Source organism: Oncorhynchus mykiss, chromosome 14 (genome assembly GCF_013265735.2).
Source record: "Oncorhynchus mykiss isolate Arlee chromosome 14, USDA_OmykA_1.1, whole genome shotgun sequence".
NCBI lineage: Eukaryota > Metazoa > Chordata > Actinopteri > Salmoniformes > Salmonidae > Oncorhynchus > Oncorhynchus mykiss.
In genome coordinates this window covers 8,791,356-8,817,359 of record NC_048578.1, presented here as the reverse complement: position 1 = coordinate 8,817,359, position 26,004 = coordinate 8,791,356, and the positions used below count along the sequence as shown (strand labels likewise).

Here is a 26,004-nt window from a genome sequence, read left to right as displayed (position 1 = left end):
AACGAACTGAAAAAATCACTGAAGCTGGAGACTCATATCTCCCTCACTAGCTTTAAGCACCAGCTGTCAGAGCAGCTCACAGATCACTGCACCATCTGTAAACAGCCCATCCAACTACCGCATCCCCATACTGCATTTATTTATTTATCTTGCTCCTTTGCACCCCAGTATCTCTACTTGCACATTCATCTTCTGCACATCTATCATTCCAGTGTTTAATTGCTATATTGTAATTACTTCGCCACCATGGCCTATTTATTGCCTTAACTCCCTTATCCTACCTCATTTGCACACACTGTATATAGACTTTTACTTTTCTTTTTTTCTACTGTATTATTGACTGTTTGTTTTGTTTATTCCATGTGTAACTCTGTGTTGTTGTATGTGTCGAACCGCTATGCTTTATCTTGGCCAGGTCGCAGTTGCAAATGAGAACTTGTTCCTCAACTAGCCTACTTGGTTAAATAAAGGTGAAATAAATCAAGAAATACCTCAATCACCGCAGTAAATAGAAGTAGCTGAGGTGGGATCTTTAGAGGGACCTGAAGGAATTACAAAGAGAGCAGGGAGTATTTCCCGAACAGAAACTCAACCACTCTTCTAACATTATTTTTCAGTTAAAAAAAGAGAGAGCAAAGAAGCCCAAATATCCCATCTATGCATTTTTTCATTAAGAAAAAGTTTTGTAGGTGAATACAAGTCATCACTGTAGTAAGCCTACAGTCACATGAGTTCTCTATCTAGCCCTCCTCTGTTGAGCATGTCACCCCTTCTCAGACCTGTGTAATTACATCTCCAATCACAGACAAATGGTTGAGTGTGCACAGACCAGCTGTGCCAAGGTCCTCATTTGGCCCCTACGAGACAGTGATTCGAGTCACCTCAGATCCACCCAAACTCACCCCTGGCTGGTCTCACTGTGATGCGTGCTGTGTCTATCTGCTTTACAACCTGCAGGCGGCCATAGCAGCTGCCTGCATTAGTGTAATAACATAAAAGAGATATTTGAATATTGATACCACTTGCATGTCTACTATGAGACATGGTACACAGGATTTGAATCGCTGCTGAAATGTAAAACTGTCTTGAATGCCAAAGAGTTTGTTTATCCTCACTTGGATTTGCAAGCACGAGGGAGACTTGGGTGCTAGGAATCTGAGGGCATGTTTACGTGTTATTCAGAGTCAGACTGTAAATAAGGCATTTGATGAAAGGTGTTTGTAAGTAAACATCATTGTACATTTAGCAGCCTATTGCAAGTGCCCAAATTACCATCATTAGAAACGTTGTTGAGATTTGTCACCATGAGTTGAATTTCCATTGGTCTAAATTACACATTGGCTAGCCCCTGTCTACTGGGTAAGCTAGTATCTGGACCACTTTGTTGTTACAAGTACTCCGTTGGAGAGACAAGGGGGGAAAAAATCAAATTTTTCTAAACAGAAGAGTCCCTTTTAAATATCCTTCAAGAGATTGGGTTTATGAAATAAGATAGACCACAAGTGAGGGGAAAGAATGAGTGTGGTAAGGGAGATGTAATGTATGGAAAGTTAGATTCAGCTCCTTGGTTTAAAGCTACAGTGAAAACGATGAGGCAAAAACACTAACTAGTTACAGTAATACGCTCAAAATGGAGGAGAGGACCTCTGCTTTCCAACGTTGTCCTCTTCACGTGTCATGATCTCAGTGCACATTCAGTGCAATGTGTGCCCAGTTAAGTCCTTTTCCTACTTTCTTTGCTATCTTATTTTCCTTCCATGTGACGCTAAAACACTTTTACGTTGAGTTGAATGAAACTTTAGCAAACCAGAAAGCCTGGCCCTTTTTCAGAGATGTACTAGTTTTCACTGGACTTCAGTTTTGGATCCCAACCAGGTTTTTTCCCCCAACTTCCCTTTATGGAAATGGCTCAGGAATGGACCAGTATTCAGGCTGTGCGAACCTGAGAATTTGTGGCGAAATTTTAGTGGAATTTCTAAATTCCTGTATGTTTTTTTAGCCAAAACCAAATTCGCACTCTTTCTATTTCATTAATGAGTTGTAAGTTCATTAATTATGCATGAAGTAGATCGAGACCAGTCTTAAAAGCCAGGTAACAGCGTTTATTTCAAGAGAGTACTAACCACATACACATATTTCCACAGGTTATAAAGTGAAAATGACGTCAGCGTTTTCTAAACGTTCTATCTATTTCACAAGTAGAGGGCCCTCTAGCTCTCGAGCCTTCGCGTTATCAGCACGAAGTCAAGGCCAGTCAGTATAAATCAACATTCTAGACAGTCTGGAGATGGGCCGTTCCTGCCACCTGGAGATTGTACAACTGAATGAAATAAGGAACAGACCTTCATTGTTACTAAACTCCTGACTACATTATATACAATTGGGAATGGGAGCAAGAGAGAAAATTCACATGTACAGTACATTATAGCATTTAGACTAGTCAGTTCTGATTGGAATGTATACATAATTAGTCATTTCAACCATAATTTCCTCTAACAGGAAACAATTAGCATTAGAGGTTCTCTGCATGACCTTTATTCTACTCTTCATGTTCTACCTCAAAATAATTTCATATGTATCACAAATAATCTGATAAGTACATGTAGGTTAATGTGTGGGAAAGAAAGTACATATCGCCCATAAATACATTAGTAGCTGACAAATAGTTTTTATCTGTTTATGCCTTGTTGCTATGACTGATTTTAGAGCTAATAATAGTGTGTCGTTGGTTTCAGGCTCTGGAACCACAATGCACAGCAGCTACAATGAGGTTGTGCCAGAGGAGGAGTACTACACTCCCCAACTGAACTACAGGAGTAACTACGGAGAACCACACAGTCACAACACTAACATTATCAACAACACAGATTTGAAATCTACGTACCCCACATCACTGTTTTGAAATCAGTGTCTCTTGGCATGTCTGTAGCACATTGGTCTTGACACTGAGTTCCAGTGTGTGTTTAAACAATATTGTTTTGATGCAGATCTAAGATGGTGTCACTTTCTGACCCTGGCCAATGGGGATGTGACCTGCCACTTCCCCCGAGGAGAGAACTACCGCAGCACCCTAGACACCCGCTGCGAGATGACCTGTGACCGTGGCTACAAGCTGCTGGGCAGATCCTCGGTGCAGTGCATGCCCAACCGCCGCTGGTCTGGGACCAGTCACTGCCGCCGTGAGTACAGGCTGATTATAGACAGATACAGCTGATTGTCGTTTTTTTGTCCATGTCCTCTCTATTGTTCATTTTTCTTTTAAAGTCCCTGAGTTTTCTTTAGAAAAAACCTTCATGGGAGTAATATACACAGAGTATACAAAACATGAAGGACCCTGCTCTTCCCATGACAGACTGACCAGGTGAATCCAGGTGCAAGCTATGATCCCTTATTCGTGTCTCTTGTTAAATCCACTTCAGTCGGTGTAGATGAAGGGGAGGGGACAAGTTAAAGAAAGATTTTTAAGCCTTGAGAGAATTGAGACATGGATTGTGTATGTGTGCCATTCAGAGTGTGAATGGGCAAGACATAACATTTGAAACAGGTTTGGTAGTAGGTGCCAAGCGCACCATTTTGAATCAAGAACTGCAACGCTGCTGGGTTTTTCACTCTACACTTTTCCGTGTGTATCAAGAATGGTCCACCACCCAAAGGACATCCAGCCAACTTGACACAACTGTGGAAAGCATTGGAGTCAACATGGGCCAGCATCCCTGTAGAATGCTTTTGACACCTTGTAGATTCTGTGCCCCGATTAACTGAGGCTGTTCTGAGGGGAGAGGGGGGGGGTTATGCCACTCAGTATTAGGAAGGTCTTCCTAATGTTTGTTATACTCAGGGTCTATCTTGTTGACTATGGTGACTCCACAGAGGTTCGTTGCAACGTGCTGCACCTGATCTGGCATGGCACGTACCACTGCACCCAGGGTTATGTGGTGGACTCCAGCTGTGGCTACATCTGTGAGCTGGGGTACCGGATCGAGGGGGACCACTCTCGTACCTGTCTGGATGGGGGGTCCTGGAGTGGGGCAGAATCCATCTGTGCAGGTATAGCTCATATGTTTAGTCAGCACGTCCAAGTATACTGACATGATTCATGAATGCTTTTTCACTGTGGTGTGAAACCCAGGTGGTGTTGGGTTTGATATGCCTGGAGGTAAGTGAATGGTCAAAGTCAGTGGTAATTAAGTCAGCATATTTTTTTTTTCTTCCCCATGAGTTAATGAGATGCACCCTGTAAGCACAGCAAAAAAATTAAAAAACCATTTGGAATCCAAGCTAATTGTTTTTCCAGTGCCGTTTTGTTTCTAACTTTTATAAGCCCCGGCAGCTCCCATGGGCATGTCTCCCATCCACATAAACACAACACAGATACTCATCTAGTACCGCTCTTTCCACGTTTCATTTCCTTTTTCTGTCTTTGTCTCAAAACCAAGACCCCCCCGTTGCCTCAGAAACAGCTGATAAAACACTGGCGTATGACAGTCCTTTAAAAAATAAAGATTCCCTCCTTCTTCCCCTGTGCTTTATCAGGAGGTGAATCACGTGGTGTTCTTTGTCTGTTTGCAGTGTAACACTGATAGGCCAGGGGCCAGATACCAACTTTAAAGAGGGGATGAACATTATCCGGCACACAGCACATGACCAAGCCAGAAACAGGGCTGCCTGCAAGTTCATTGTTCGTGTGGAGGGTAAGGCACCACAGTAACCTGACATTCAGACAAAATGACCTGATATTTGGACTAGAGTAAAGCCCAGACTTACTGGACAAACAAACAGTGCATTTGGAAAGTATTCAGAGCCCTTGACTTTTTCCACATTTTGTTATGTTACAGCCTTGTTCTAAAATTGACTTTGTTAAAAATTGTTATTTTTTTGTCAATCTACACACTATACCCTATAATGACAAAGCAAAAGCTGTTTAGAAATTTTAGCAAATGTTTTCAAAAACGGAAACACCTTATTTACATAACTATTCAGACCCTTTACTCAGTACTTTGTTGAAGCACCTTTGGCAGGGATTACAGCCTCAAGTCTTCTTGGGTATGTCACTACAAGCTTGGCACACCTGGGTTTTGGGAGTTTCTCCCATTCTTCTCTGCAGATCCTCTCAAGCTCTGTCAGGTTGGATGGGGACTGTCGTTGTACAGCTATTTTCAGGTCTCTCCAGAGATGTTCGATCGGGTTCAAGTCCGGGCTCTGGCTGGGCCACTCAAGGACATTCCGAGACTTGTCCTGAAGCTACTCCTGCGTTGTCTTGGTTGTGTGCTTAGGGTCATTGTCCTGTTGGAAGGTGAGCCTTCGCCCCAGGTTGAGGTCCTGAGCGCTCTGGAGCAGGTTTTCCTCAAAGATCTCTCTGTACTTTGCTCTGTTCATCTTTCCCCCAATCCTGACTAGTCTCCCAGTCCCTGCCACTGAAAAACATAGATTATTTAGGTTTAGGTAAGTATTTATGAATCATAAAAAAAGAGGTTTGGAGAGCCTTTACGCACAAAAGGAAATTGCCACATTCTTCAACCCATGGTAATCTTCAAATGAGTCGATTCAGCTATTTCAGCCACACATGTTGCTGACAGGTGTATAAAATTGAGCACACATGCAATCTCCATAGACAAACATGGGCAGCAGAATGGCCTTACTGAAGAGCTCAGTGACTTTCAACGTGGCACTGTCATAGGATGCCTCGTTTCCAACAAGTCAGTTCATCAAATTTCTGCCCTGCTAGAGCTGCCCCGGTCAACTGTAAGTGCTGTTATTGTGAAGTGGAAACGTCTAGGAGCAACAACGGCTCAGCCGCAAAGTGGTAGGCCACACAAGCTCACAGAACGGGGCCACTGAAGCGTGTAAAAATCGACTGTCCTCGGTTGCAACACCACTACCAAACTGCCTCTCGAAGCAACGTCAGCACAATAACTGTTCGTCAGCTTCATGAAATGGGTTTTCACGCTAATGCCAAGCGTCGGCTAGAGTGGTGTAAAGCTTGCCGCCATTGGACTCTGGAGCAGTGGAAATGCATTCTCTGGACTGATGAATTATGATTCACCGTCTGGCAGTCCGAGAGATGAATCTGGGTTTGGCGGATGCCAGGAGAACGCTACCTGCCCGACTGCATAGTGCCAATTGTAAAGTTTGGTGGAGGAATAATGGTCTGGGGCTGTTTTTCATGGTTCGGGCTAAGCCCCTTAGTTTCAGTGAGGGGAAATCTTAGCGCTGTGCTTCCAACTTTGTGGCAACAGTTTGGTGAAGTCCCTTTCCTGTTTCAGCATGACAATGTTACCATGCACAAAGTAAGGTTCATACAGAAATGGTTTGTTGAGATTTGTGTGGAAGAACTTGACTGGCTTGCACAGAGCCCTGACCTCAACCCCAATGAGCACATTTGGGATGTATTTTAACGGTGACTGTAAACCAGGCCTATTTGCCCAACATCAGTGCCCGACCTCACTAATGCTCTTGTGGCTGAATGAAAGCAAGTCCCCGCAGCAATGTTCCAAACTCTAGTGGAAAGCCTTCCCAGAAGAGTGGAGGCTGTTATAGCATTACCTGGGCGACCAACTCCATATTTAATGCCCATGATTTTGGAATGAGATATTCGACGAGCAGGTGAACACATACTTTTGGTCATTTAGTGTAGGTCAAGGTCAGAATACAGTGTATCTGTATCAGAGTAGGAGTGCTGATCAAGGATCATGTCCCTATGTCCATATCATCTTAAATCCTAAACTGATCCTAGATCAGCTATTGCTTTGAACAATAGAGATCCTGCTCTCCGTCTCTCCCCAGTCAGGAGGTGTCCAGTCCTCAAGCCCCCTCTCCATGGTTACCTCACCTGTAACTCTGACGGGAACAACTACGGGGTGGTGTGCGAGTACCACTGTGACAGGGGCCAGGAGAGGAGGGGGATCTCCAGCCGTGTCTGCCAGTTCGACCACAGCTGGACTGAGGCCCCTGCTGAGTGCGTCCGTTAGTATTGAGAACCAATGACAGAGCATGGCCATCTGGTTTGTTGTCTTCAACTGAACCCAAACATGTAAAGTGATTATACCAACAACCATACTGTTTTTGATGGTGTGTGCATATGTACTGTAGCAATGGAGTTTAAAACAGATGTGGATACAGCTTCTGGCCTCCTGGACCGGTTCTACGAGAAGAGGAGGCTTCTGATTGTGTCGGCACCTAACATAGCCCATGGAGACTACAAGCTCCAGAACCTTATGGTACAGGTGAGTCCGAGACACCGGGATGATTTGGGTATCATCTGCAAGTCAGGGAATTTCTGCTCTCAACAATGGTAGTTTCTACAGGACTTAATAAATAGCTGTTTAGTGAATGAAATATGAGCACCTCGTTTGTATGAATTGTGACCATGCTTGGGGTGTTTTCATGCCTAGAAAGCAGATTGTGGTCTGGACATAAGAGGAGTGACAGTGATTGAGCTGCTAAGGTCCCCTCCTCGAGAAGTGGGCCACATCAAGGGACGTCACCTGGACATTGAGGGTCTGAGGTAAGGTGACTTCACATAATCAAATTGTATTGGTCACATACATGGTTAGCCGATGTTATTGCGAGTGTAGTGAAATGCTTGTGCTTCTAGTTCTGACAGTGTAGCAATATCTAACAAAAGGGATGGAATAAGAATATGTACATATAAATATATGGATGGGCCATGACCGACCAGCATAGACGGTATAAAATTCAGTATATACATCTGGGATGAGTAGTGCAAGATATGTAAACATCATTAATGAAGTGACTATTGATCCATTTGTTACGAGTGTTCAATCATGTTGGCTGCACTGCATCTTCAGGCAATGTAATACACCATCACTGACTTGACACGATATGGTCATCTCGTACTGTGGTACAGGCAGGCTTTACGGATCTCCAGATCCTACTTCAACATGGTGCTGCTAGACAAGGATGGTTTGGACCACGAGAGATTCCTCACACCCACCACATCCGATGAGCTCTTCTCATACATCGACAATAACCTTTTGGACGAAGAAGAACAGAGGCGGTTGGAGTTAGACCTCTGACTAAGAGTGCCCCCTGGTGGCTTGGAGGTCAGACACTTTTACAAAGATATCAGCTCAGAGGAAGGCTGGCCCAGAATAGAGAGAGAAACAAGAAAACGGATAACAGCTCTGCTAGTCAAATGTTTCCATTGGCTGATAAACCTGAAAAACAGGCTAAGATCTTCATTAATGATGTTTACATATCTTGCACTACTCATCCCAGATGTATATACTTCATCTAAAAGTATAGAGATTGTTGGTGTATTGTTAGAGAATGAAACATAGGTACCTTTACTTCACCTTCCATACTGCACAGACGGGTATAACAAACGTGGATAATTAAAGGTTCAGTCACTTCATATTTTTATTTATTTGGTGAATTAAATATTTGATACAGTCATAGGACTCAAAAGAGCATAAAAGTTGAGAAATAAAATGAGTCTCCTTCACTTTGTGCAACTGGTAATATTTACATATTTAAAAATCATATGCACAGTAGTTTTTTTTCAATTACCATGAATCATAACCCAAGGTGACATGGACCAAAACTGGTTCAATGCCTTAAGAGTGGAACAGAGATTCTGCCTGAAACTGAAACACCAGTAACCCCCATGAAGCGCCACAGTTAATGAGTGGTTTGCTGAACATGGATAGAATTCAGCTTTGATAAAATGTCAATTAAACAGGAGTTTTTCAATTTGATCAAAACTTTGGTTAGTGTCGATTGATCTCAAAAAGTATGTATAGTTGACAACCTTACATTTAAAAATATGAAATGATACCTCTATCAAAAACCTCAAGCTATCAGGTGAATTTCCACTATGCTTTCAAATCACTTGTTTTAGGCCAATAGTGTCGTAATAGTGCCTGCGGTTAGACAGTCTTTTTTTTTTTTTACAGAATGATGGTGATAAAAAGTTGAGGGATTGCCCTGTCTCCATAGCTCTTCTTTCAGGTTACGAGGCAGTGTGGCGTCTTCACTTGCTCTTGCCCATAGAGGAGCGTAATGGAAGAGTGCCCTCTGCACACGAGTCAGGGTATTGCATCATCTTCTGCCACAGAGTCACCTCCTCCCCTGTAGAATCCGCCTCCACTTCCTCCTTCCCAACCTTCAGTGTGGCTGAAAAAAGAAGGGCACCAGAAAAACAGTGAACTAAAGTAGGTCTGTCCTGTCCTAACCTCGTCCCCAGGCTATTGCGCATATAAGCCTGGGATAATGATTCAAAGTTGGCCTTAGTGGGTGTGACCATTAGGTGTTGTGGGATTGTTTGGTAGATTAAGCCAATGCTATCTGCACCGTGAGTTACTCCCGGTCTTTCTGTATTGGCTAACAAAAGCTAAAGTTTGATGCTTTGGTCCACCAGACTTCACACATTTGGACAGAAATGTCAGGGAATGAGATTTATTTTAACAATAGGCCTACTGCTCTTAGTAATTTAAACTGAGGTAGCTTCACCTTACTACCAACTTTAACATTGGAAAAATAGGTGACCTGCAACGGAATAGTAACTCAAACATGTAAAGCGGTAGAGCAATACTGCCAATGGATATAAACTGAGACTTCCCCGCCATAAATCAACAAGGTGTTGTGTGTCATTAATTGTGGCTTTGCTGAGTCAAAACCCCACCCAGGAAGATAAAAAGGTGTTGTGTCATTACCTGTGCCTGTGCTGAGTCGAACCCCACCCAGGAAGTCATTACTGGACATGGCCTCCCGGTCCCACACTGTCAGCTCTAGCCACATCTCACTTAGCTGGTCTAGGGTCAGGTCTTTGTACACAAATGTGTGGTCGTAGTGAGGGTTCAGAGTTTTCTTCACCACCGGAGTCTTCCTCTTAGTGGACTTGGCCTTCGATGGCAACAAGTACCTAGGTTTAAAAGCATGAGTGAGAAGGATTGCATTTTGATGAAGGCTAGGTGGCTGAAAAATGTTCTTAAAATGAGCAGGAGTTGCACAATCTCAAGTGAAGATGATGAAACAAAATGTGTCTCTGTTTAGGTGAACGTAGAGAATTAGTGACATCATGCCGCCAGCTAACCCTTTCACAAAGGAATCCGACGTGTCCCCTGCTTTCATTGCCGTCAGGTTCTTGGCCTCTTTGATCAAGACGTGCAACTCCCCTCCCTGCTCCGTCTTTGTCTTCTTGCCTAGAGAGAGTCTCTTGCCTAGGGGAGATGGTGGTGTCAGACAGCCACTGGTAGGGATTGGTCTGACACAGATAGTGCTGACTGAGCTTTTCTGTTAGTTTGTTCTGTCAACAGGGGCACTCCTACCTTTGGTCTTTTCAGTGGGTGAATTCTTGGTCGAGACATACTTCAGGGAAATCAACAGTTCTCCTTTGTACTGAGAGAAGGCAGAGGACTGCAGTGGTGACGCCTATAGAGGATAATAGTCAGTAAAACCACTAGACCACAGGGTTGTACTGTAGATTAGAAATACATTTAGTGATTGATGTGTAGGGCCTGCAATGTTTTCTGACCATGTGACCTGACCAGGAACAACTGAGCCCTAGTGATGAGACTATTCAGGCTTACTTTTCCCACGAACGCCACACACTCCTCGTGGCCTGCGTCGAGGTTCCTGCAGTCCAGAGGCACCTCCACCTCTCCAAGGAAGGCATTACGGCCCAAGCGGGCATGGTGCCAGACGGAGAGCTGGAGGGAACGATTGAGCACCTGGGAGCGACTGATGGAAAACTGAATGAGGAGAAGAGATGAAGTGAGAGAGTGACACCCTGCTCTCACTGATCCGTCAACTACATCTTAGTAAAGTTTTCCACCCACCCTCTCTGGCCTTTGCATCAGAGTTACTTGTTCACTATACTCAGAGTTTAAAAAAAGGGCAGCAACAAAATCAATATTTGTTTGTCTTTCACTAACGGCGATTAACTCTCCTTATCTTGAATGCCAATATCAATCTTACTGCCTACTGAAGGAGGCGGCATTATCAACCGGCCATTGAGTAATAAGGGATGTATACAGGGTTAAAGTTCATCAGTGTTCATCTAAATCTACTGCAGTTCCAGAGAGGCCATCACCTTTAGGGTCTCATTGTAAGTGGGGTCCACTGTGTTATGTTTAATGGTAGTTTTTTTCTTGCCAATGCGAGACTTGTCAGGGAGAAGGTAGCACTTGACATACCTGCAGGACAAAAAAAAACATGAATATTTTCCTACATGTTAAAGAGTTCAAATGAAGCCATATTCCCTCCTGCAATACCAATAAACTATACTGAAGAAAAATATAAAAATGCAACATGTTGTGCACAAATTGGTTTACATCCGTGATAGTGAACATTTATCCTTTGCCAAGATAATCAATCCACCTGACAGGTGTGGCATATCAAGAAGCTGATTAAACAGCATGATCATTACATATGTGCACCTTGTGCTGGATACTATAAAAGACCACTCTAAAATGTGCAGTTGTCACACGACACAATGCCACAGACGTCTCAAGTTAAGGGAGCATGCTGACTGCAGAAATGTCCACCAGAGCTGTTGCCAGAGAACTTAATGTTAATTTCTCTACCATAAGCCTCATCCAATGTCGTTTTAGAGAATTTATGTGTATGGCATCGTGTGGGCAAGAGGTTTGCTGATGTCAACATTGTGAATAGAGTGCCCCATGGTGGCGGTGAGGTTGTGGTATGGGCAGGGCATAAGCTATGGACAAGGAACACAATTGCATTTTATTGATGGCAATTTTAATGCACAGAAATACCATGACGAGTACCTGAGGCCCATTGTGAGGCCCATTTCTTTTAAGTTATCTGTGACCAACAGATGCATATCTGTATTCCCAGTCATGTGAGATCCATAGACTAGGGCCTAATTAAATTTATTTCAACTGACTGATTTTCTCATATGAACTTTAACTGAGTAAAATCTTTGAAATTGTTGCGTTTATATTTTTGTTCTGTTATTTAAGTCAAAATATAAAGTGCCTACATTTCCAAACTACAAATGTATAATTATTTTTCTTCCGTTAAATGTAACCTGTACAATTCTTCCTTTTGGAACTCTGATAATGACCCCTGGGCACATCAAACATTTTGTAAACAGGACAGGGTCTTATTTAAGATGATCTACGTCAGGGATTATCAACTAGATTCAGTTGCGGGACAATTTGTTCTTGAGTGGATGGTCGGAGGGCCGGAACATAAATTTGTAAACGGCAAACTGACCGCAAAAAGCCCAAACAGATACAGTGCCTTGCGAAAGTATTCGGCCCCCTTGAACTTTGCGACTTTTTGCCACATTTCAGGCTTCAAACATAAAGATATAAAACTGTATTTCTTTGTGAAGAATCAACAACAAGTGGGACACAATCATGAAGTGGAACGACATTTATTGGATATTTCAAACTTTTTTAACAAATCAAAAACTGAAAAATTGGGTGTGCAAAATTATTCAGCCCCTTTACTTTCAGTGCAGCAAACTCTCTCCAGAAGTTCAGTGAGGATCTCTGAATGATCCAATGTTGACCTAAATGACTAATGATGATAAATACAATCCACCTGTGTGTAATCAAGTCTCCGTATAAATGCACCTGCACTGTGATAGTCTCAGAGGTCCGTTAAAAGCGCAGAGAGCATCATGAAGAACAAGGAACACACCAGGCAGGTCCGAGATACTGTTGTGAAGAAGTTTAAAGCCAGATTTGGATACAAAAAGATTTCCCAAGCTTTAAACATCCCAAGGAGCACTGTACAAGCGATAATATTGAAATGGAAGGAGTATCAGACCACTGCAAATCTACCAAGACCTGGCCGTCCCTCTAAACTTTCAACTCATACAAGGAGAAGACTGATCAGAGATGCAGCCAAGAGGCCCATGATCACTCTGGATGAACTGCAGAGATCTACAGCTGAGGTGGGAGACTCCATCCATAGGACAACAATCAGTCGTATATTGCACAAATCTGGCCTTTATGGAAGAGTGGCAAGAAGAAAGCCATTTCTTAAAGATATCCATAAAAAGTGTTGTTTAAAGTTTGCCACAAGCCACCTGGGAGACACACCAAACATGTGGAAGAAGGTGCTCTGGTCAGATGAAACCAAAATTGAACTTTTTGGCAACAATGCAAAACGTTATGTTTGGCGTAAAAGCAACACAGCTGAACACACCATCCCCACTGTCAAATTTGGTGGTGGCAGCATCATGGTTTGGGCTTGCATTTCTTCAGCAGGGACAGGGAAGATGGTTACAATTGATGGGAAGATGGATGGAGCCAAATACAGGACCATTCTGGAAGAAAACCTGATGGAGTCTGCAAAAGACCTGAGACTGGGATGGAGATTTGTCTTCCAACAAGACAATGATCCAAAACATAAAGCAAAATCTACAATGGAATGGTTCAAAAATAAACATATCCAGGTGTTAGAATGGCCAAGTCAAAGTCCAGACCTGAATCCAATTGAGAATCTGTGGAAAGAACTGAAAACTGCTGTTCACAAATGCTCTCCATCCAACCTCACTGAGCTCGAGCTGTTTTGCAAGGAGGAATGGGAAAAAATGTCAGTCTCTCGATGTGCAAAACTGATAGAGACATACCCCAAGCGACTTACAGCTGTAATCGCAGCAAAAGGTGGCGCTACAAAGTATTAACTTAAGGGGGCTGAATAATTTTGCACACCCAATTTTTCAGTTTTTGATTTGTTAAAAAAGTTTGAAACATCCAATAAATGTCGTTCCACTTCATGATTGTGTCCCACTTGTTGTTGATTCTTCACAAAAAATACAGTTTCATATCTTTATGTTTGAAGCCTGAAATGTGGCAAAAGGTCGCAAAGTTCAAGGGGGCCGAATACTTTCGCAAGGCACTGTATGTTTGACTAAAAATCAATTCAAACCTTGCTTACATTTGTATACGATCACATGGTTCTCTCTTATGTATGGGAATACTTGAACCGATTTCTTCAATTAAAATCACTTGTAGATGATTTCCTGGGGGGGGGGGCAAATAAAACCACCCGCGGGCCAAATTCAGCCTGCATATCTACATTATGTCATACAGTAATAACACTGAACTGTGTGTCTAGTGTGAACAGGATTACTGGGAATCATTCTCTACAATGCATCTCATCTACTGTCATCATAAAAACATGACGAGACTTATTGCAACCTACGGTAGAATAGTGTTGGTCTCACTTGAAGGAGTGGGGGATACTATCACTATGACATGATGGAATGCATCTGAATAGTGTAAAGCAGCTTTGTTGAAAGAAAATTCCAGAGCGGCATCCACCATGACTTTCATCCACCCAGTGTTTTCAGATGTGGGGATATGAAGGAGAGGAAACATTATTGAGATGCACCCATCATTTCCTACTGAGACAACTGTTAAACCCTAGTCCTGAGGGGACACTCACGGGTTTGAGCGCTGGCGTCTGGCGTCCCCGTGGGCCAGCGAGTGACACTCCTTGACGAGGACGGCCAGGCTCTGGGTGGTGTCATCGTAGCTGATAGAGAACACGATGTCCCCGCTCACCTCCACGCTGTCATAATCTCCTGCCTCACTGTAAATACTCATCAGACTGCCCAGTGTGCTCTGTGGTGGACACACACACACACACAGATTTCTGTTAGTAGTTGGTTTAAATGCATTCATATTGACTACAATTCTAGAACTTGGAATTCAAAATGAGCAAAAATTGTGACCAGAAAGGTAAATGTAACATATTCAATCAAGTAACATAAACTTCCTGGAAAGCACACAAATGAGGCCTGTGACAATGAAAATCAGGTCAGTCAAATTTGCATGCCCTGAAGCAACTTTGAGCGTGAGCTTTAGTTGCCATGGTAACTCAATTAGGCAGCAGCTCACAACACCAACCAGGATATCCTGAATTGTCTCAAAGTTCTGGTTCAATAAATATCTTGAGGAACTCTAAAAAAAATAGCATCACACACTAACTAGAACCTTTGAAAATAGGATAAGTGAGAATCGCATGCATTTACCTTGGAGCCGCGAAGATTTGAGGTACTTGAGCACACCTTTCTATGGATGCTCACCAAGTTATCAATGTCTTCATCCTCCTCATCATCCTGCAAGCACAGCAAACCATTTAAAATCATGAAAAATACAATGCAACTGCATCTCACCAATACTAGCACCATATGGAAGTATTTTGTAGTATAGTGAAGCCTTATGCATTAGTCTGTAATGAGGAAGAGGTACTGCTCACTGGCACATTGAGCCCAGGCACCGACTTGCTCCGGTCACCCATAAAGCCCTCTGATGCTTCAGCCCCCTCCTCACGCAGGTCCAGCACAGACGTGAATTCTGAGTGAAACCCATGGAGACGCATTCAAATGGAGCATGTCTTTGTTAACTCAAGCAGGCCAGATGCCCTTAAAACAAAACAATATTTGAATAGAGTTTGGGAGTCAGGGCTACCGAGGCGGCAGACACACAAGAGTCTCACCGGAGGGTTTCTGAACTCGTCTGATGCTCTTCTTGAACAGGCCGCCATCTTCCAATGCGACAGACCCTGTGCCAGAGCTAACACTACGACGACCTACTACGGAGGACTATGGAAAGAGACAAGGGTTACAGTCAGGTGTGACAGTATAATATGTATTGGCTGGAGACATGAGGACTAATACAGGTGGACTTTTCACTTGCAGACTTGACTGACTGCACTAAAATGGAACTGACCCCAACACCTGATTGATAGGTAAACGGTCTCCTTACCGTGTCTGCATCCGAGGTGGGGCTGTGGCTACTGACGAGGTCAGCTTTGACTAGACCATTCATACTGGACCCTGTTGGACTAGACTGACCTGTGCTCTCCTCCTTCCTGGATCATAAACACCATTCATAATGAGCAGACATCCCAAAAGCAGTTTTGTTAGCATGTAGCGCTAATGCTATAGGCCTATTTGTTTGGATGTAGACTCACCTTGGTAAGAGAGGAGTACCAAGAGAGGACTCGGTCTCTGTCATGACACTGTTCAGGCTGGCTTTCTCTGCAGGCTCATTGTCCCTGTGCTGCTGTTGCTCCTGCTGCTCCTTGGCCTTAACTCCCACGGATTCTTCGGAGACTTCGTCTAGCAGACTGAGAAGGTTGAAATAACAGTGTCAAAATGTTATATGTTGAATTGAAACTCCATCCACATATTACAGTAACTGCATCACACTATTGATTGTAAAGCATGTGTTGTCACCCCAGATAAAAATAGGACTCACTCCTTGTTGGAGGCTGCTAGGTCCCTCAGTCTGGGTCGGGGAACAGGGGTGGTGGGCTGGCTGGGGTTCAACTCTGTACTGTTCAACAGAAGCGCTTCCATGTTCTCCCTCTTCCTCACTAAAACAGAACACCAAGCTTTAGCATGACAGGCAACTGGTAATATGCTGACAGTGGCTTCATTCATTCAGACAGGGATTTCCTTACTGGGAAGTGCCATTGAAAAAAAGTGCATAAACAAAAGCTATGCAGTAACGGAGCTTCTTACATCTCAATATTGAAATTGAGTAGAGAAAAATAGGACAAATTGCTATGCTGCCACGCCACTGACATTCCACTCTGCACCCGCAGTGAAAGTCGTTTAGGGTTTCCAATTGTATAGAGCGTAGCCCACAACTTGGTGGTTTCTGGACTCACGTGGGGGCCTCTTTTTGAGGGAAGTCCTCACTATGTCGTGTCCAGGGGTGGTGAAGAAGCGGTTGACTCGCTGGTCATAGAACCAGTCTCCGGTGACCTTCTTTAGATCACTGGAGAAAATAACACCACACATTACCACCACGTTAAAACATCATCAAATATATGGACCACAACTCTAAGGGTGACATGCTGACAGTGCGAAAACGTTGTAAAAATAAAAACAGAAATATATTTTTTTACACAAGTTTAGAATGCAACAGATATGCATAGCGTGCATCCACAAATGTAAACCCGCTGAAAGTATTATCGTCTCCTCGTGGGCGTTGTACAGTGAGAGTCTGACATTAACAAAAACATCACGCTTTGCATATAGATACAGCAAACACAGGGATCGTCACCATTTAGATGCTAAAAGACAGGGTGGGGTGATGTACAGTACAGAGAAATTGACTCTTACGCCTCTTTAGCACACACACTGCACACCCAGGATCCATTGGGGCACACTGAGCAGCAGTTGTGGCACACTTGGTGTTTGCATGCCCTACACTGGCTGGAGCCGGCAGATAGTGGACCAAGTGGTTCCTGGCAGCGGCCGCAGCTACGCTCACTGTACTTCCCACTGCTACGCTTGGCGCCCTTCCTCATAATGTCCAGCAGCTCCGTCTTCAGCTTCCTAAAACAACAGGGGGGGGGGGGGGGGGGGGGGGCATTGGTTAGACCCTTGCCTATTGGTGTCTGTGTTGACATCTTTGCATAACTGGATGTTGAAAGTCTAGTGACTGCCTCCATCTGCACTCGTGAAATACTGAGTTGATGAGGTGAATGCTAGATTGCCACCAGCATGCACTGTATCGCTTTCACCGGTCCTGTCTTTTTAGATCAGATTAAGGAAATGAGACAACGTCAGGAGGAAGCCACTTTAGGACTATTGAGATGCAGCTCGGGAGGGGAGTTCTCACCGGACACGGTGCTCTTCAGCCTGCCTCAGTTCCTCGTCCCTCCGCAGCACCTCCAGGATCAGCTCCCGCTCCGAGTCAGTCAAGAAGGCCACATTAATCATGTCTGCAGCCTGTGGCATTGCACCTCCGTCCCAGGCTAACCCCTTAGGGATTATCACCCTAGGCCAGACAGGCTCCTGCTAGCCAAAGAAGAGAACAGGGCTGAGTTCAGAAGGCACAAAATGGGAACATGTTTTATCCATCTATAACTTGTCCTTTGTGGTTTCTGCCTGAAAATGCCTTTCTCCTGCTTTACCAAGCACCATAGTTTACATTTGAAATCCCTCATGATATCACAGTGAAAACCAGTGTGAAAGTCCTAATCCCAAACATCAGCAGCATTGAAGATGGAGTAAAGCTGATCGGAAGCTTTTCCCCCAGCTAATGTCCATTTATTGGAGGACCCACTTTCAGTACATGAGCAACGACCTCATATACAGTACAGGCTACTCAGAAAGAGCACAGCATTACAGTGGACCACTGCAGGAGAGAGTGCGCGTTTAAACAATGGGAGGGCTTGCTGTGAGGGGAAAGGACAGAGACAGGTAGAGAGGGGTAGACAGTGCAGGACTAGCAGACATACAGACAAAGGGGACTGTTAGTGGATGGTGTTACCCTTACCTCCTCCACTAGTGAGCCTCCATGCAGAGAGGCTGCTGCTGCCACAGTGTCAGAAGCCTCTCACTCCGCCTTGCTGGAGCTGGCTGGGTAATTAGGAAGATGGAGCTGGCAAGTGTAACAGTATAACTTTAGACCGTCCCCTCGCCCATACCCGGGCGCGAACCAGGGACCCTCTGCACACATGGACAGACCCAGACAACACAGTGACCTAGCTTAGAGCCAACACCCTGAGATGGCCCTGCTGCAGACAAACCAGAGTGAAGGTGGACTAGTGGAACATTTCCAAGACAGACTGACCAGGTAAATCCAGGTGAAAGCTATGATACTTTATTGATGTAACCTGTTAAATCCCCTTTTTAAAAAAATCAGTAGATACAGGGGAGGAGACAGGTTAAAGAAGGACTTAATTAAGCTGAGACATGAGGGTGAATGGGCGAGACAAAAGATTTAAGTGCCTTTGAACGGGGTATAGTAGTAGGTGCCAGACGAACACAGAACTGCAACACTGCTGGGTTTTTCATGCTCAACAGTTTCCCTTATGGTCCACCACCCAAAGGACATGCATCCAACTTGACACAACTGTGGCAAGCATTGGAGGAATGCCATCACTTTTTATAGTCCATGGCCTGAAGAATTGAGGCTGTTCTGAGGGGAAATGAGGGTGCAACTCAATATTAGGAAGGTATTCTTAATGTTTTGTATACTGTGTAAATCTCACCAGGACGTACAGTACGGTGTCATTTCCACTGGAGTAAACACCAAACTACAACACCTTTAACAAACTAAGCCTATAACGTTGTACTGTATATGCTTACATCATGTAGAAAATCCTTTGCAGGGAAAGAAAACAGCCCTGCCTAAGTGTATATTGAGCTTTGAGTCAGGTACACAAGCATAAATAAAAATGTGGTGACATACAGATAGTGATTTTATTATTTCGACATGTCATCCTATAGTAAATTATAACAGGAAGACATGGGAAAATAGTCTCTACCTAATCTTACTTTGACAGACGCTGACACGCATATAGAATAGATAGATGATGACAAATAGGATCCAGGATCCTTGAGGTTTTAAACTCCTCTGACAGGGTGAAAGTTTGCTTGAGGGAATTTGAACAGGAAAGCTAAAAACAACACGAGCTCAGCATATCGCAGGGTTCCCACCCTCTAAGGACATAGAGCGGCGGGTGGAGTGCACTGGTTAAACCATTTGTTTAATCCTGACATCAAGCCTGTCATCGGCCATGTTCCAGTTCTGAGCTTCAATCTCTAGGTGAATCCAGAATCTCAGAAGACATTGAATAGTCAAGTTGACTGTTTTTTTTTTAAAAGGCACTTCAATTTTTTGGACAACTCTGAATTTACTGTGAACACACTATATTTTTAAGGCAAGGCAACGTTTTTATCTGCTCAGGAATAGTTTCAGTGTGAGCCAGCACATTTGAGAAATAGTGTACAAAAGTATTGTTTGCTTCATCATGACCACATGGTATGGAAACCCGAGTGCCAAGAAGAGGACACAACTGTTCAGGGCAGCAAATATGGATAGCAAGATAGTTAGCAAACCTCAAAAAGCAGTTCAATAACATATACAGTTTCTTCAGAAAGTATTCATACTCCTAGACTTATTCCACATTTAGAGCCTGAATTCAAAATGGATTAAATATAGTCATTCTCACCAATACCACACAATACCCCATAACGACAAAGTGAAACCTAGTTTTTAGATAGTTGCCAATTTATTGAGAATGAAATACAGAAATATCTCATTTACATTAGTATTCACACTAGGGCTGACCCCAATTTACTGGTCGATAGGCTGTTGGTCGACCAAGATTTTACACACACAAACACACACCCAGTCAAAAGTTTGTACACACCTACTCATTCAAAAGGTTGCTTTATTTTTACCATTTTCTACATTGTAGAATAATAGTGTAGACATCAAACTATGAAATAACACATATGGAATAATGTAGTAAACAAAAAAGGGTTTAGATATATATTCTTCAAAGTAGCCACCCTTTGCCTTGATGACAGCTTTGCACACTCTTGGCATTCTCTCAACCAGCGTCATCTGGAATGCTTTTCCAATTGTTTTGAGGGAATTCCCACATATGCTGAGCACTTGTTGGCTGCTTTTCCTTCACTCTGCGATCCAACTCATCCCAACCATCTCAATTGGGTTGAGGTAGGGTGATTGTGGAGGCCAGGTCATCTGATGCATCACTCCATCACTCTCCTTGGCCAAAAAGCCCTTACACAGCCTGGAGGTGTGTGTGTGCTGGGTCATTGTCCTGTTGAAAAAAAAATGGTAGTCCCACTAAGCGCAAACCAGATGGGATGGCATATCGCTGCAGACTGCTGTGGTAACCATGCTGGTTAAGTGTGCCTTGAACTCTAAATAAATCACAGACAGTGTCGCCAGCAAAGCACCATCACACCTCCTCCTCCATGCTTCACGGTGGAAACCACACACGCGGAGAGCATCCGTTCACCTACTCTGCGTCTCACAAAGACACGGTGGTTGAAACCAAAAATCTCAAATTTGTACTCAGACCAAAGGACACATTTCCACCGGTCTAATGTCCATTGATTTCTTGGCTCAAGCAAGTCTCTTCTTATTATTGGTATCCTTTCGTAATGGGTTTCTTTGCATCAATTAGGCCTGATTTATGCAGTCTCTGAACAGTTGATGTTGACATGTGTCTGTTACTTGAACTCTGAAGCATTTATTTGGGCTGCAATCTGAGGGGCAATTAAATCTAATGAACTTATCTTCTGCAGCAGAGGTAACTCTGGGTCTTCCATTCCTGTGGCGGTCCTCGTGAGAACAAGCTTCTGCATAGCGCTTGATGGTTTTTGCGACTGCACTTGAAGAAACTTTCGATGTTCTTGAAATGTTCTGTATTGACTGAGCTTCATGTCTTGAAGTAATGATGGACTGTCGTTTCTCTTTGCTTATTTGAGTTGTTCTTGCCATAATATGGACTTGGTCTTTTACCAGATTTGGCTATCTTCTGTATACCAACCCTACCTTGTCACAACACAACTGAAACACATTAAGGAAATAAATTCCACAAATTAACAAGGCACACCTGTTCATTGAAATGCATTTCAGGTGACTACCTCACGAAGGTGGTTTAGAGAATGGCAAGAGTGTGCAAAGCTGTCAAAGGCTGGCTATTTGAAGAATCTCAACTATAAAATATATTTAGATTTGTTTAACACTTTTCTGGTTACTACATGATTCCATGTGTCATTTCATAGTTTTGATATCTTCACTATTATTCTACAATGTAGAAAATAGAAAACCGCTTGGCATTCAGGCCAAAGCATTCAATCTTGGTTTCATCAGACCACAGAATCTTGTTTCTCATGATCTGAGCGTCCTTTAGGTGCCTTTTGGCAAACGCCAAGCGGGCTTTCATGTGCCTTTTACTGAGGAGTGGCTTCCATCTGGCCACTCAACCGTAAAGGCCTGATTGATGGAGTGCTGCAGAGATGGTTGTCCTTCTGGAATGTTCTCCCATCTCAACAGAGAAATTCTGGAGCTCTCTCAGAGGGACCATCGGGTTCTCGGTCACCTCCCTGACCAAGGCCCTTCTCCCCCGATTGCTCAGTTTGGCTGGGCGGCAGGCTTTAAAAAGAGTCTTGGTGGTTCCAAACGTCTTCCATTTAAGAATGATGGAGGCCATTTTGTTCTTGGGGACCTTCAATGCTGAAAAAAATATATAATTGTACCCTTCCCCAGATCTGTGCCTCGACACAATCCTTTCTCTGAGCTCTACGGACGGGGACTCTAATTAACTTGTAGAAACATCTCAAAGATGATCAATGGAAACAGCCAAAGCAAAGCTGGAAAATGTAAGTCCTTGAGTGGCCCATCCAAATCCCAGACATGAATCCCATTGAAAATCTGTGGAAAGACTTGAAGATTGCTGTTCTCCACCACTCCCCGCCTAGCCTTTATTTATTTTTTATTTAACTAGGCAAGTCAGTTAAGAACAAATGATTTACAAATGATTTACAAATGACAAATTATTATTATTTACAGTGACGGCCTACAGCTTAACAGAGCTTGAGAAAATCTGCAAGGAAGAATGGGAGAAAAAAAACAATTCCAAATGTGCAAAGCTGATACAGACGACTCAAAGCTGCAATTGGCTCCAAAGGTGCTTCTACAAAGTATTGATTAGAGTGAAAATGTCATTTTCAATAAATGTGCAAACATTTCTAAAACATGTTTTCACTTTGTCATTATGGGGTATTTTGTGTAGCTGGGTGAGTGGAAAAAAATTATTTAATCCATTTTGAATTCATGATGTAACACAGCAAAATGTGGAATAAGTCAAGGGGTATGAATACTTTCTAAATGCACTACAAGTGCTGAGCACTCAGAGCAAAGCACTGACTATAGCTAATGACCCATCCACTATTTCCAGTTTGAAAAGCTCCCCTCAGGGAGGAGATATCTAAGAATATCTATAAAAAGTAATTTGACCCAAGTTGTTGATAATGGTCTCAGATCCTGATGTACGTACAAATGAATTATTTAAACATGGAGGTGATCAGGTGCCCTTCAGTCTTAATGATGATGTATTTTTTACTAGGAATTCTTGATGCTGATTGTGGCTTTTAGACCAATGATGATGTAATGTATAGCCAGCCGTCTAACGGGAAACTGCACTAGCACTTTTGTAGTTCGTATAGTTTATTATTTTTCAGGATGATGGAGTCCTGATGGCTTTTAATGTCTGTTTTTATGTTGTGAAGCCAAAGACACATTGGGTGGACAATAAAGTTTTTCTAATTCTAATAATGTTGAGTGAGTTTAAGCAGAGAAAAAAAATTTGATTTCAATTCCATAGCCCTCATTACCACAGTGTTTGTGTGCTAAGCTGTGTCACTCACGCAGAACTTTGGAGAGAAACTTTTTCCTCATTGTTTTAACGCTTGAGGCCAATTGACTCACATTTGAGAAGTGTACAATGCCTTGTAGGGCAGCTCAGCAGGCAGCTGCCTACTTCAAGGGAATGCGTGTGTCACAGAAACAAAGATGACAGTGCCCTGGGATATTTCTAGAGTCAATAGACACTAAGAAGGATATCAACAGAAAGAGTGAGGACAAATTGTACGAATACCAACGTTAGTAAAAAAAATTAAAAATTAAATGGTGAATACAGGAAAGAAAACTCCACATAAAGTGCTTTTCCAGGGCATCTTAGGTTGTGTTTACAGCCCAATTCCGATGTTTTCGCCACTAATTGGTATTTTGACCGATCAGATTCTTTGCCAAAATATCAGAATTGGGCTGCCTGTGTAAACATAGTCTCATTGTGGGCATAGGCTATAATAAAAGGAAAGTTAATTCCAATTTAACAATGCATGAGAATAGCATAGTTTAATGTGCAATTTTCTTGACAGTAACTCAATAAGTAATGTAAGTCTAACAGCAAATGTAGGACTATTTCAAAGTATGTCATTTACCTCATTTGCCAAAAGGACTTAACAAAAAAATGCAGTAGGCTACATTTGATTGTTTTGTTGTAGCCTACTGTATTTTTTCTAACAGCCCAAATGTAATCAAACAAATCTATTGTAGGCCTAGAGACAATGCATGATGTGGCTGGATTTAAGATTGTGTTGGCAACACATCCAGTTAATTGGACATTATTGAAAAAGCGCAGTTGTTTATCAACACACATGATCTGCTGAATAAGACAACACTACATAAGCAATGTATCTGAATGAGCGAGCGCAAATATAGTTCATAGAAGATTTGTCAGTCTCAAAAAATGTATTTTAACACCTGTTAAAAAAAAAACGGTGTTTTAATTCCATTGAGAAAATCGAAAACTGCACTTCGATTATGATTCAAATTAATTGACCATACCACTTTCTTTCGTTCCCAAATCTTGGGAGGGAGGAGATGAAAAATAATCAAATGGAATAATTCAACTTTCAGAGCAGACTGGTAGCGGACAAAACAAGTGCACCGGTACATCGTTTGTTCGCAACGTCAATGAATCGAGGATCGTAAATCATTCCTAAGGGAGGTTTCCCATATCAGGAAAAGGTATTCAACAATTTACTGTCGTGTAAACATTTTTTTGATTGCAACTGTAATTCAATAAAACAGTTTGAATGAATGTTATAGATCACAACAAACTCAACTTACCGCTCAACCCTTAGCTGCAATGTGTCAGCGTGACTCCCACAGTCTACCTTCCAGTCTCTTTCCTGCACTCTGAAACTGTTGACTTTCAGCGTTGGTTATAATCATCACATCCCGGAAGATATGGAAAATTTGTGACAGCGGTGGGGCGACAAATAGCTACAGACGTTTTCCGCAGCAGGTGCATTCCCTCTGCTCTATTTCCCTACTTTTCTGAGAAAGAAGCAGAAGTAGTGCTAATTAATTCAATACCAGTAGTTTCCACAAGTAAATAACCAAACCCCGTACAAATAATTTAGTAAAATTAAATATTAATGTGGAGCATTATTCTATTGTGGAAATAATGCAAGAGGCAAAATACACAAATACTTAATTTTTGTGTGTAATTGTATACTATATCCCTTATTTGGCCAGATATTTCATCCTATGGATACAATATTTATAAACAAATGTGTAACAAATGTGTTCCCAGACAGGCACCATGTGGCAAGTCAGTCATTGCATGTGATGACATTTTGTCAAATCAGTTGTAAAACAACTGGTAAAAAACTGCTTCATTTTCACATTGAATAAACCTTTAAAATCATGTTTTACCTAAAATAGCAACATTATTATTACAGTGCATTCAGAAAGTATTCAGACCCCTTCACTTTTTCCATATTTTGTTACGTTACAAACTTATTCTAAAATGGATTAAATTAAAAATGTTCCTCATCAATCTACACACAATACCCTATAATGACAAACCGAAAACCGTTTTTTATAAATGTTTGAAAATTAATTAAAATAAAAAACGTATACTTTATATACATAAGTATTCAGACCCTTTGCTATGAGACTCGAAATTGAGCTCAGGTGCATCCTGTTTCCATGGATCATCCTTGAGATGTTTGACTTGATTTGATTTGAGTCCATCTGTGGTAAACTCAAATGATTGGACATGATTTGGAAAGGCACACACCTGTCTATATAAAGGTCCCACAGTTGACAGTGTATGTAAGAGCAAAAATCATGCCATGAGGTCGAAGGAATTGTCCGTAGAGCTCCGAGACAGGATTGTGTCGAGGCACAAATCTGGGAAGGGTACCAAAACATTTCTGCAGCATTGAAGGTCACCAAGAACACAGTGGCCTCCATCATTCTTAAATGGAAGAAGTTTGGAACCACCAAGACTCTTCCTAGAACTGGTCACCCAGCCAAACTGAGGAATCGGGGGAGAAGGGCCTTGGTCAGGGAGGTGACCAAGAACCCGCTGGTCGCCGACAGAGCTCCAGAGTTCCTCTGTGGAGATGGGAGAACCTTACAGAAGGACAACCATCTATGCAGCACTCCACCAATCAGGCCTTTGTGGTAGAGTAGCCAGGCGGAAGCCACTCCTCAGTAAAAGGCACACAACAGTACGCTTGGAGTTTGCCAAAACGTGCGTAAAGGACTCTCAGACCATGAGAAACTCTTTAGCCTGAATGTCAAGCGTCACGTCTGGAGGAAACCTGCCACCATCCCTACAGTAAAGCATGATGGTGGAAGCATCATGCTGTTGGGATGTTTTTCAGTGGCAGGCAGTGGGAGACTAGTCAGGATC

The 26,004-nt window shown here is 42.8% G+C and overlaps 2 protein-coding genes across 9 annotated transcripts; one reads left to right on the top strand and one right to left on the bottom strand.

Annotated features, from left to right (window-relative positions):
- The first annotated feature begins 434 nt into the window (after positions 1 to 434).
- LOC110487723 (sushi repeat-containing protein SRPX2) lies at positions 435 to 8,465 on the top strand. Its single transcript, XM_021559635.2, has 10 exons — positions 435 to 2,816; positions 2,988 to 3,179; positions 3,871 to 4,047; positions 4,130 to 4,156; positions 4,322 to 4,382; positions 4,570 to 4,691; positions 6,784 to 6,963; positions 7,090 to 7,223; positions 7,392 to 7,504; positions 7,868 to 8,465. Exons 1-10 carry the CDS (start codon positions 2,693 to 2,695, stop codon positions 8,034 to 8,036), a joined length of 1,299 nt encoding a protein of 432 aa, XP_021415310.2. The 5' UTR covers positions 435 to 2,692; the 3' UTR covers positions 8,037 to 8,465.
- LOC110488727 (synaptotagmin-like protein 4) lies at positions 8,367 to 24,622 on the bottom strand. Of its 8 annotated transcripts, none has more exons than XM_036942875.1 (18): positions 24,426 to 24,583; positions 18,243 to 18,415; positions 17,583 to 17,761; positions 17,081 to 17,296; positions 16,624 to 16,733; positions 16,209 to 16,326; positions 15,922 to 16,077; positions 15,714 to 15,819; positions 15,445 to 15,550; positions 15,205 to 15,302; positions 14,978 to 15,064; positions 14,389 to 14,567; positions 11,054 to 11,156; positions 10,551 to 10,712; positions 10,290 to 10,392; positions 10,055 to 10,181; positions 9,675 to 9,883; positions 8,367 to 9,135 (listed from the first exon to the last, which is right to left on the bottom strand). In XM_036942875.1, exons 3-18 carry the CDS (start codon positions 17,699 to 17,701, stop codon positions 8,993 to 8,995), a joined length of 2,142 nt encoding a protein of 713 aa, XP_036798770.1. In that variant the 5' UTR covers positions 17,702 to 17,761; positions 18,243 to 18,415; positions 24,426 to 24,583; the 3' UTR covers positions 8,367 to 8,992. The 8 variants fall into 8 exon arrangements, with proteins under 8 accessions (XP_036798770.1, XP_036798769.1, XP_036798773.1 ...); XM_036942874.1 differs by having other exon boundaries at positions 18,243 to 18,347; XM_036942878.1 differs by having other exon boundaries at positions 18,243 to 18,325.
- Between the last annotated feature and the right edge of the window lie 1,382 nt (positions 24,623 to 26,004).